The sequence below is a fragment of the Indicator indicator genome, chromosome 28 (genome assembly GCF_027791375.1).
Source record: "Indicator indicator isolate 239-I01 chromosome 28, UM_Iind_1.1, whole genome shotgun sequence".
NCBI classification, from domain to species: domain Eukaryota; kingdom Metazoa; phylum Chordata; class Aves; order Piciformes; family Indicatoridae; genus Indicator; species Indicator indicator.
In genome coordinates this window covers 6,178,401-6,191,190 of record NC_072037.1, presented here as the reverse complement: position 1 = coordinate 6,191,190, position 12,790 = coordinate 6,178,401, and the positions used below count along the sequence as shown (strand labels likewise).

Below are 12,790 nucleotides of genomic sequence, written 5' to 3'. Positions count from 1 at the left end.
AGTGTTCAAAAGAATGTGTCCAAGGAGACTGAGGAAAATTCTGGCACACAGCCTGCAAACAAAAACATTTAAAAATATCTTTGTAGTCTTAGTTAGATCCTAGGAAAAATCAGGAGCTTTTGTGAGTGGTAAATGGTTACTATTGTGTTCATTTTCTCTAATGAGGATATCTGAACCTGCACAACAATGTATGTTTTATTTCTGCTCTATTTGTCTTCTACATGTCTATACAATATTTTAAATTACACTGCTGAAATTAAACTTCCAAGTTCCAGTGCAGACCAGCTGGAACTAGCCAATTTCTGTAGCCATAAGCCAAACTTCAGCTTGCTTTTTGTTATCATAGCAAGGGTACTGTAAAGGCTGGATGTTTAATTTCTGCTCGTAGAATTCCCAAAGCACAGCATTAGTTGATCACAATTTAACATAAAAATGATGTGCTGCATGTGTTCATTAAATTTTCTGGCTTCATATGCATTTCAGGAGCATTCTGATCTTTGTCAGAACTTTTCAGCTATGACCAACCTTAAAGCAGAAACCTGTTGTGATAGGGTGAGAGGAGAATGGATTGAAGCTGGAAGAGGGCAGATTTAGACTGGATAGTAGGAAGAAATTCTTCATGGTGAGGGTGGTGACTCTGTGGAACAGGTTGCCCAGGGAGGTTGTGGATGCCCCCTCCCTGGAGTTGTTTAAGGCCAGGTTGGATGAGGCCTTGAGCAACCTGGTCTAGTGGGAGGTGTCCCTGAGCCCATGGCGAGGGGTTGGTAACTAGGTGATCGTTAAGGTCCCTTCCAACCCAGACCATTCTATGATTCTGTTGAGGCTTTTTACTATATTGTAAGTGTTTAGATAAGCACTCCTGCTTTCAGCACACACAGCTCAGGCAACAAAGTAAATCATAGAATGATTTTGGTTGGAAAGGACCTCCAGAGGTCATCTCGTCCAACCTCCCTGCACTGAGCAGGGACGTGACTGATGAGGTTTCTTCTTTTCTTTTTGTGAAAAAAGATGCCCATTGTGCTCAATGTTAGACAGAAAACACACTTGTCCCCTCTGTCTTGCCACATGGATTTTTCTAAAGTCTTCTCACTGCTGCTTCCATCAGGGCAGCGTTTGCATAACGAATAGAGTCCTGCCTGATGCAAAGTCTGGCCCTCATCAGCTAGGGATTAGTGTCCTGCTGTATTAAGTTACATAAAAGATTAAATGAGCTGGTCTTTATTCAGTGCATGCTTTGGTTCAGTTATTAACTAAGGACCTTGGTAGAGCAGCTGTAGGTGGGAATTGCTGTCCCTGCAATATGACTTAAAACCAGCAGAGGGATCTCTTTACCTACAAACAAATAAGTGCTTGCCTCTCCCTGCTTCTCCTGCCCCTGATTTCACTTGCATTTTTGGTTGTTTGTCAACTGTGGTTAGGCTGCCGTCACAAAGTCTCTATTTTTGGTATGCTTTGAAAAAATTTTCATGGTGTTGAGGTTAAAGAGAGAAAGAACAGACTGCTCCTGTCAGTAAAACAGCCACAAAGAACATATTTTATTGATTTAAAGCATTTTATATATAACTGTCTTCTCTATTCAGTACTTTTTTTCATCTTTTAGGGGAGCTGAAATATAACTCTGTATGGGAAAGACAAGAAAAATAGGATTGAGTAGGGAGCTGCCAGGGGGATTCAAAGTTCCTTGTACTGTAGAAGTCTATTTGACTCCATTATGTCCAAGTTTTTCATGTAAATGACTAGCTCCATGGGGAGAAACATTCCTGCCAAAAGATGAGCAGTCTTAGAAAAATTATATCCCTAACCTATTTCCTACTCCTTGCAGAACAGCTGCTTCAATTTCAGAGTTGCTGGTACGTTTGTATATAGCAACATTGCCTGTGAAATGTTGCCCATTAAGTAGCAGAGGTGTGGGTGTAAAAAAAATATGCTGGGATATTTTGCTCTTTGACAAATAGAAATTCACTTCAGTGATCTGATGTGAACTTTTTATGAGGTAGCCTTAAAAAAAATCTATTCTATTTCTGCTCCAAGATACTTATTTAGCAGTTTTTCAATTCTTGTTAGAATAAAACTAGCAAGAATGTGTGTAAACTGTAGAAAATTCCCTCAACATCTGTAATGAACTGCTGCCTTAGCTCTTCACTGACAGGGAAATTTGCAGAGACTCTTCATGTTCTCTAACTGAAATAGTCCCAATTTTTACATGCATTTAGTGGGGAAAAAAGAAACCCAAAACTTAAAAGAAGTGCTTCTGCCCTGCTGTAAACCCAGTTTGTCTGGAGATGATTTGGGCATTCCTGTCCTGAGATAGTAGAAGGTTAAATTAGTTAAGACTGCTACATGTGAGCCAATCGTTCAAATCACAGACTCTGCTAAACATTGGGAGCCTTCTGGAGCAATGGGCATAGGAGTTCTTGAGCAATGTCTCTGCCTTTTGCTGGATGGATGCCCTGACTTTTTACTGGGTCAACTTTAAAATCAAAACTTTCACTTCTGTGCTTTCCAGAAACTGCTGTTAAGTAGCAGTTCAGCATCACTTTAAGCAATTTGAGACCAGAAAGCTTGGACATACACTCTTACATAATATTGATGAGGAATAAACATCAACTCATCCTTAATGTTACTTGTGTCCACCATGCTACTGAGTCTGTAAGAGGGATTCAGTGCTTCTAGGTCGAAGAGTTTGTTCAAATTTACATGATTAAACACCTGAAGTATCCATTCTCTCTCCAGGCCTAAATGTAGTCAATTAGAGTGTATTTACTAGGTATTCATATTTGATCAGTTGGTTGGGGAAATGCAGAATAACTCATTAGGCAGAATTTATTATTTGGTCTTCCTACCTGTAGTTTAGCCTGAGGGGGAGGTTTTGGAGCTTCACAACTTAATTATTCACCAACCTGTTTTCCATCTGACAAGGAGGGGGAGGCATCTGCTCCAGTCTGCTACATTATAGTGTTTCACATTTATTTTTCTTAGTTCAACTGTCATTAATCATAAAAAAGCCTCTTGGGAAAAAGCTTGGCAGAGGGAATTGCAAAGTTTATGCTCAGAGAACTGTAGGTACTGTATTATCGTTGCAACTCGGTGTACAGAAACCAATAGATTTTTATTTTCTCACAGACAATTTGAGTGGTCAGTGAGTTCAAGCAACCTGCTGTACTGATGGATAGTTTTGTGTGTTACAGAATTCTAGCAAAGATAATATTCAGGCTCAATTCTGACTTGTTTTGGGAAGGGTTTAAGGAGCTCTGGGGGCAGAAATAGTAGAGGCAAAGTATCTGTGAATTCCACAGCTGCATGCCTTGTCAGGCCCCCTCTTTCCATAAACCTCTTCATAATATTTTTGCTGCTTTAGAGACAGAAGCACTGTTTCTATACCTGGCAAGTGTACATCAGGGTAACTGAGATTAGATAATAGGGAGTATAGTACTGTTATTGCAGCAGCATCTTTTCTGAACCTGCATGTCTATCATCTTTTCTTCTTAAAAGCTGTTTGTGGTTTTCAGGAAGAGAAGTTAGTCACTCAAAGTCATAGCATAGGTCAAAAAGTGTTCCTTTGATGTTTAGTTGTATAATGGATGATGTATCCCCTTAAAGCCTCTCAGTGATGCAATGCTATAAAACCAGCCTAAAAATAGAAAGCCAAGGAGCAAACTTTGCAGTGCCATGAAAAATCATAACATTGACCCTTTGCTTCCAGTTCATGTGTTACTTAGGAAGAGGCTCAGTGAGATTCCCTTGAAGACAAAAGACTATGCAGTTATCAGACCTTGCACTACTTCTGGAAGACTGCAGTTGATATTTGTAGTTAGTAAGAAATAGAGGTATTTGAGAAAGAGAAAATATTTCCAATTAGAAATATTTGAGGGTTTGTGTCTGTAGGGAAAAAAAAAAAGCTACCTTGGAGCTGATTCTGCAGTTTTCTTATTTAGGCAAGCAGTTGTTTCATCCTGAAAGAAATTCATTGTATTCGTTTGCAGAACTGAAGGTCTGAGCTTAATCATTCTTTGAGTAATGTTTGAGGTTTTTTGGGAGCTATTAGGGATTTCTTAGCTGAATCCTGGTAATGAAACTAAAATGAATCACGTAAACCACAAGGCATTGTAAACGATGATTTGTATTTAATGTGCAAAATAAACAGAAGTAATACACTGAAGTAGTAAACTGATGTTAAGGATTTGATGTGAACCTGCATGAAACAAAGTAATTAAGTCAAGAAAAGGACATAAAGTAGTTTGTAAAGAGATTGCAATTAAAGTGTCACCAGTATTATTCCTTTGTACTTAGCATAAGAAACAACTATTGAATTTTAAATCTCGGTGGAGGTAAATGTAAAGTTTATAGGTGGCTACCATATGTGCAAACTATTTAAAGGGCTTATGGTATTTCACAAATGGGCCCTTTTAGGGAATAAATGGGAAACATTTATTTTAAGGTGTAGCCTGGGTTACCTGGTTCTTTGAAGAGAAGTTTAGATAGTATAAAGTCTATGGTAGGTTTTAATTGTTTAATTTTAGGTAACAGCTCCTTTGTTGCAAGTTTCTACTTCACGTTTTCAGTGCAATCCAGGCAGGAAATGCTCTACGTCTTGCAGGATAAAAGCTGCTGTAATGAGGCTGCTTCAGCTGTCAGTGGTGAAACTTTCATCAAATCAGCAAAACAGTTTGAAGTCACGCAAGCAGTGGTGGTGGGAGAGAGGTTGGAAGGATAGAGAGGATGTGTTACGGATTTTTTCTGCTGCCCTGTGCTCTTGCCTGTTTTCTGCTCTGTAACTAGAAACTGAGTGCTAATTGCATGCTAGTAATTTCATATTTTTCCATCATGTGGTGATTATCCCAGTTCATAGCAAATGGAAGGAGTAGGCATTTTTTGATGCTATTGCTTGGAACCCAAGGGTTTATCAGCTGGTTTGTTTTGAAACCCCAAAAGTAGCTGTGTTGACAGATGGTGTATTTTCAAGTGAGGTGGAACAGGGTCTGTGGGAATACAGAGGAGAAAGCTGGAATTGTAGTGTCAAGTCTGTGACCTGTGGACTAGGAGAAGCTGCGTTTTACGTTGATCTATGTGGATCCTAAAAATTTGAATCCTTTGGATTTGCTACTAAATATGGCAATTGAAAGAGATTTCTCCATTTTGCTTCTAAAACACAGGAACCAAGTGTTTCTCTCATGGTGAGCTAAGATGTGGAGGTGATGCAACTAATCTTGAAGCTGCAGGAAGTTAATTAACAGCCAGAATCAAGATCAAGTTCTGTTCACAACTTCTGATTGTGAGACTGACCTGATTGGTCATTGGAAGTTTGTGCTCTTGTCAAAAGAAAGTGTTTTAACATTTCTGACCTTTTGTTTGATGCAAAAGTAACTAGTAATGTGATGTTAGGGCAGGAATTTCTATGGTGTGATGAGAAAAAGAGCAAATGACAAACTGAATCACCCGTAACCAATTTCCTCCTATTTCTAGCAAGGGAGTAAATTGACTCGAAATGAGTGTTCAGTCTGACAGCAAAAACATCTACGTGTATGATATTCCCCACAGCCTGGGAGTCCAGTCATTCTGTGTGAAAAGCATTTAAACAATAACAAGTTGGATTTTTGGAAGACAATACTGACCTCATCTAAAAGTTTGCTTTAATTATATTTGTTGGTCCCAAGAGATAGACTCTGGGTTAAGGGCATTTTCCAGACTGTTTGGTGCTATGAGTAATTTAAAGCAACGGAAAATTAAGCTAATAATGTGGGATGTTAGGCTTAAGTGTTTTTTTTTTTTTTAAGCTGATATGCTAAGTATTCAGTTTCTTCTTATTTCTTTTGTAGGATCTTAGAAATCAGCTAGAAAAATTACATGGTGAGATGGCTGAGAAAGAAAAAGCAGCTGAACATCATTACAATATCCTCTTGAGTGAAAGCAATCAGAAGTTGCAGAGCCAAGAACTAGTGATCAAGCAGCTAACAGACACTGTCAGTCAAAAGGATCTACTGCTTCAGGTAGGCAGACTTCAGCTGAAATGAAGAATTGCAAAGTTACAATTTGATCTTTTGTGTGAGGAGTTGTTCCAACAATCCCATCTGTCTTTGGAATTGCTGTTGGTTTTGATGATAATCCTTTACTTTTTGTAAGACTGTATTTGCAGAGCAGACCTAATTACAGTGTGGTGTTCGACAAGATTTCATGATAGAGTTTTATGAAGTGTATGGATAGAGGAGGAAGAAAGCTTCACTAATACTTATGTAGAATTTCCACTGTTGTGGAAAGGTACTTTAGAAGTCCTGAAGTGCCTGTGGTTTTCAGTTTATTGTGCAGAAACTGGAAGCTGAGGAATAGCTAGAGATACTGAAATATTTAACCTTCTTTTTCTGGAGCCCATTCAAAATGACAAATATGAGAAAGGATCTGCCTGAATGTTAACAGGCCCCTGCTCACTTTGTTTGTAACTGGAGCTATAACCCTGATGGTTTCAACCAGCAATGCAAACAGTAATAGCTGAGTTGCTCTGTACCTGGAAACCAAGGTGCATGCACTGACCTATTTTGTGAATCCTTAGAAGATTGGGCAAAAACCTTCCCCAGCTATGCAATCTTTTTTTTTTCGCTTCTGTTATACTAAATTGAGCTCTTCTTTTGTGAAGTGTGTAAAGAAGGTATCCCAGCTCACTTTTGGATTTTCTCCTGAATATTGTTTGTCTGTTTTGCAATGTGAAATTAGAGTAAACTCTAATTTGTAAAACTCTCTCATCGTTTTCCTTTGTTAGAAACTTGAAGGATCAGTTAAAGAAAAGGATGCTGAATTGCAGGAGCTCATGAATAAGTACAAGAACCTTCTAAGAACCAATGAAGAACTTGAACAGAAAAATGAGGGTTTAGTAAAGGAAAAATGTGCTGCACAGTCACAACAGTCAATCATTAAGATAGTCAGAGAGTTAGAGGTGAGTTTTTCTGAACTCTGGTCATTTACTGATAAATACCTTGATTTCAAATTGAAGACACTGTTGACTGACTTCAAAGGTGTCTACTCATATATGTGGTATTGACCCACATAGCAAGGGGCTGTTTTGTATCAGTAGCATATCAAAATGTTCTGTGTGAAAAAGGTAACAGTGGTTTTATTAATTGTGTCATATGATGGTGGTGGTATTGATCAGGCATTGTAAGAGTCCATAGCATTGTACTTGAGTTTGTGGCGTAACTGAACTCTGCTCTCAGCCTGTAAAATGTTGTGCCTGCCATAAAGAGGTAGAGTTTTGTAGTCATTAGGGCAGACACGTTTCCCTGAGTGGGAGGATAGCTGCATTTCTGAAGGGAGGTACAGAGGATGGTTTGTATACTTCTGATAAATAAGGGCAGTGATTGCATAGAGCTAGTGAGTGCAGGAGATGAATGGAATGTGAGGATTAAAAAATACAGGTAGGAGTGAAGATGTGGAGGGCAGGAAGAAACCTACTTTTAAAGCAAAAAAGAAAAGAAAGATATGCCTAGGCTAAGAAGAAAAGCAGTAGTGGAGAAATACATATACATATATATTAAAAAAAGGTGGACCACATATGCCCACTATTTTATTTGATGCCCTAAATGGAAAAGGCTTCTTGATATCTGAAATTGGGTCAGAATTCAAAACCTTAAAATGTAATTATTATAATCATAAAATCATTTTGGTTGGAAAAAGACTTTTAAGATCATTTAAGGTCTTTTAGTTAGTTCTTTCACTCCCTAGTTCTGTAGTAGCAAAATATAAAAAAAAAAATCAACTCCTGTTAAGAAGTTTTTAAATCTCTTTTTGACTCTGGTGCATTTTTCTCGTTGCATGCAGATTATTGAACAAACATATTTTGAAGGTACATTTCTTGTCTTATTTTTTTTCTGTGGTGTAGCACGGTATGAGCATCAGGCAGAGTAAAAAGAATTAGTCTAGTACATACTAATTGTAGAGAAAGCTGCTTCTTTTCTTTAATGCTATATCAGTCATTAAGGAGATTTTTCTCAAGGAAGTGTAAAGTGAAATGAGCCAACAGCAAAGGAAACATGAGACCTGTGTCACATTCTGAACACAGTAGTGATGAGATGCTTGATATGCTGTGGGCACTGTTATTAAACAAGGTAGATGCAGGCACACGTTGAGTCTTGGGTTATTTGACAAGCTCAGACTAAAGGAGCTGCATCACTGTTTGCCAGGGTGCCAGTGCAAGGTTTATCAAAGTATGTATGAATATAGATGAAGAGAAAATAGGCTGTGAAAGGGCGAGTGGAAATTCTACCTCTGTAAAACAAACCGCAGTGCGTGCACGTAACTTCTGTCACAAAGGGACCTAAGAGTGATGGAAAATCATACAGAATTAATGAAAATCAAACACTGGCTTTCCTCTCTACACCCCACTTCCAGTTCAGGTGTATAACTAGGAGAGCAGTGGCAGGCGAAGCCATGCATGGTAATGACCCAGTCCCCACCATCCAGTCACAATCTGTTCTCTGTTGCTGGCTCACTTAGTGATTGTGAACCTAATCACAACCCATTGTCCTCCCAGCTCAACCTCTGTGTAAGATGAACCTGCTTTGGCATATTAATCACAAGTTTTTTGACAGGGATTATCCAGAGTTCTGCTCTCATTGCCTGCCTTGGATTCTTTGATAACTTTACAGTGCTGCACCAACTCTCAACAAATGCACAGCTGGATCCTCCCCACCAGAGAGAACAGAAACCAAGCTCCTCTAGCCTCACTGATCTTTACAGTTGAGGAAACTGAATTGAGAGATGCAGAACTTTCTTTCATCATACCTTTTTAGTTTATTTTAATGTAATGACACATTTTAAAGCAACGAGCATCCAAAGCTCTGCTGGGTGCCTTGGCCAGGCCAGAGAAGATAAATGACAGTTTCTAATTAGAGTTTGGATTCTTGAGCCACCATCATGTGCTAGAGAGAGAGTGTGTGTGAGGGCACTGATAATTAGGTTAGTCATGCTACTGCTGACTCTGGTATCTGTGGAGGCTCAGACTGAAATATATTTTAGAGCCAAAGAATTTAGAAGTGCAATGGACTCCATATAATTTTGGAAACTTTAGTTGGTTTTGTGCTTCATGCTCTTCTCACAACCTCTTTGTTTCTCACAAAGCTCTTTGTTGGAACATTTTTTTTTTTAGGTAAATAGTTCTTTTTTTTTTTTTTTTTTTTTAGACCTTTGTGGTTCAAAGAGAAAAGCAAAACAGTTGAGAAAAGTGGCTCTTGCTCAGTCCTTGAGCTGTGCTTCTGGGTTCTGTCCTGTTGCACACAGCATACACTGCAGTGAGGGGCCACAGGGATGGGAGGTTTAAGTCTAAATTTATTTCTCTAACTGTAAAAAAAAAAATATCAAGGTTGTTGGATTTGCTGTTATGTAGCTGCTCTGCTTGTATACCACTTGAGGGTGGAGTAGGAAATGGAGTTAGCTGATGCACTGCTGGGCAAATGCAGTGTTTCTGCAGACCCAAGTCACTTTTTCCTTCCTCCATGATCAGCACATTATTTGACTTGGGTTATAATTACTCCTGTATTTAGGGAGTTAAGACTCTGCAGTCAGGGACCTGAGGAACACTGTGTGCATCGAGTTGTGATGGAATTTGCTGCAGCTGGAGAGCTAACAGTCAATGCATAGAAGTTATTGGAGGGGGAGCATTGCAGTTGGTGGGTGTCATAAGAACTGGAATTGGTGCACTTGTTGCAGTGCTGCAGAAGTGTCTGAGCTGCTGAAATTGATGCATGCTGCACCTTGTTGCTGAGTGGTCTTAATTATGGAGAGCAATGTACTTGAGGGTTTTTTATTTTTTTGTTAATACAAGTGCCCCATCTATAAAATAGTGATCAGTGCATTGTAATTGTTGCTCTCAGTCTCTTGATGTTGTGAACACAGAAGTTGTTCACTTTCACATGTTCCAAGGTAAGGTTCATGTAACACTTTATGCTGAGCCTTCCTTGCTTCTTAGCCACCAGGGAATTCTTTGCAAACTGAAAATCTTCTGTGGCTTCAATTGTATTAAGGTGATGTGGCATGGGAACAGGAATCACTATATCATTACACTACTGTGCTGGGAAGCCTATCTACCCTCTTTCAAGAAATGTATAGACTTGGGCACATGTTTTAATGGCCATGGTGGTGTTGAATTGATGTCTGGACTTGATGAGCTTAGGGGTCTTTTCCAACCAAAACAGTGCTATGATAAACAGGGCAATAGTTCAATTTCTGATTTGATGAGATTAGCTTATAGCTGAAAACAGCAGGGTGGTTCTGTCAATATTCATGTCTTCACACACTTCAAACATGATGCTTTTTACCTGTGACACTGAGCATGGGCTAGTGATGGGAATGGATGTGGTTGGTGGGTCTCACTCTTTCCATATTAGCAGAAATGTCATCCTAAGGGAGTTAGCCTGATGAAGTGATACTTGTCTCACTTGGTCCAAGAAGGACCATAAGTTTCTTGAAGCCAACAGCTCTGTGACATTTTTCTCTGGTTGAGATGCCATCTTCTAAAGGACACCAACAAAATCTTCTGCAGTAATTTTCATCTTTAAGTAGGACTCAGTGGCCTGTAACAATTTTAATCTTATTAGCACTTGGGCCATTTAGAGCACACAAAGTTTACTGCAGTGTTAGAAGAAATGATCAGATTCTGGTCCTGATGGATGGATGGATAAGTGATGAGGTGTGGGTTATGGTCTTCTCTTAGTTGTTCATCGTGTAACCTTCAGATTTTGAAATGATCCTGATGGGTTTTGTAAGCAAGAGAGCATTCAATGAGGCAACTGGATATTCATGTGACTTTGCCAATAAGTTATTTATTGTGGAGATATAAACCTGTTACTTTCATTCCGTACAATTTGAGAAGCCCCTAATGAAAATAAGTTATGGTTTCCACCACTGCTGCTTAGCAGTAGTATTTCAGACTTAAATATAGACTTTAATGTATTAGATTGCTTCCTTTCAAGGGAATGTAAATCTTTCACTGCAATATGGTCCTGGATGTCTTGCAGCTATCTCCTCTAACACATTTTCCCTCACACCATGTGTCAAGAGGTTTAATGTTTCATTAACTCCCACAGCATTATGGTCTATTTAAGTTACAGTGCTGCCTTATGTTTTGTGTACCGTTGGGGAGTTGATTGGAATAATTCACTCCTCCGCTTTATTTAGAAATGACAGTAATAATGTACAAGAAAAAAAGAGTTCATGCTGCATCTTCTCATCCTTGTTATTCATGAAAGATTCTAAAAAAAAAGTCAAGAACATTCCTTTTGATTTTGCTAACCTCTGCCTAGCTAGCTGAATTTAGAGTTTAATAATTTGGGTCTAATCTGAGACATTTGGAATTAAGAAACAGCTCATGTCTCCTGTTACGCAGGAAAAAGAAGAGTTGGAGGATTTTATGAGCTTACTGAGATTTTGGTGCAAATGTAGAACTAAATTAACATGTGAATTCTAAATGAAACAGGAAACCAGGGCATGGTGCTGTATATAACACTGCTTTGGTAATAGAGCACTTATAGTCTCTAAACAATTGGTGACAACTGTTACCTAATTTGTGTACCATAAATGGTTCAGTGACAGTGCTCTGCTAGTGCTTCAGAATCTTTTAATTAGGATACGGTTCTATAGTGTCTTCAGTAATAATTGCAAGGCTTATATCAGACATATGGAGGAGTTCACTAGAACTTTTAACAAACTGTTAACTGACTAAATTAAGTCCAAAGATTTATTTCTTCCTGTTGCCTTCTACGTCATTGATCAGTGTCGTTGTGCCCAAACTTTTTCCAAGTTCAACTGCAAGCTGTGTATTTTATGTTTAGTTGAGTGCTCTTGAAAAGCTGAGATTCCAACACATTGATAAGACTCCTAGATTCAGGCTGTAAGATGTACTTTTAAATATTTTTTTTTTTGGGTGGGTTTGTAATTAATGGGCTCTGGATCACCCACCTCCATCTGTTTCCCTTTGTTTCTTAGCAAAAACCATTGCTGCCTGCTCCTCTTCTCATCTAGATGATAAACTTGGTATGAATCTCAGTGCTTTGCTCTTCCTTTGCAGAGTTTATAATCTGCACTGGATCCTGGAATACCATTTGTTAGAGCCCAGCTGCCATTAGGAGTGATGGCAGCTGAACATGATGCATGTGTACAGAGCTAAGGTCACTTCTGCAAAGAACCTGTAGCATGAGGTTGAGAAACTACTCCTCCTGCAGTAAGGTCTGACACGCAGGTTACCTTCACGGGAGTAATTGGATCAAAACTTGATTAGACTTGCAAAATATTATTTAACATATTTGCTAGCATACTGTGAAGTAGGAGTGTAAATAATTAAAAGTAAACAACAGTTGTCCTTGCTTTTGTGCTGTTTACTTTGCAGAATACTGCCTTTTTTGAATTAACACTCTTTGCATCGTTAGTGTGAATTAACGAGGTTCTACTGTAGCTGAATTCTGGTTGCCATTCCTTCCCTAGGAATTGCAACTGGAGTAATAACAGCTGCTTAAAACTCCTGGGTGTCGATTTTGTCCTTGTTAATGATCTGTTCGCTAATTATCTGGTATCTCTTGAGAGTTCCCTTAGCTGACAATTCCCTGCTAGCTGTGGCGCTTTTTTGGTTCTACCCTTCAGTTTTCAGTCAAAAAAAGAAAATTGAGAGAAGCAACCAGGCCTGCTATTCTCAACAGAAGCAGAATGCATCTCTGACATGAATACATCTATGTTGGCTGTAGATACCCCAGTTATTTTGTCTTTGAAGATGGCTGATATCTTAGGTATTTTTATGTAATAAGTGCAAGCAAAT

General features: G+C 38.8%; 1 protein-coding gene across 1 annotated transcript in view; it reads left to right on the top strand.

Moving 5' to 3' along the window:
• The window catches only part of CDK5RAP2 (CDK5 regulatory subunit associated protein 2), an 83,406-nt gene that overhangs the window by 17,133 nt on the left and 53,483 nt on the right, over nucleotides 1–12,790 (top strand). The window contains exons 13-14 of the mRNA XM_054393329.1: nucleotides 5,817–5,987; nucleotides 6,752–6,925. Coding sequence (XP_054249304.1) covers nucleotides 5,817–5,987; nucleotides 6,752–6,925 — 345 coding nt within the window. The remainder of the gene's footprint in view (nucleotides 1–5,816; nucleotides 5,988–6,751; nucleotides 6,926–12,790) is intronic.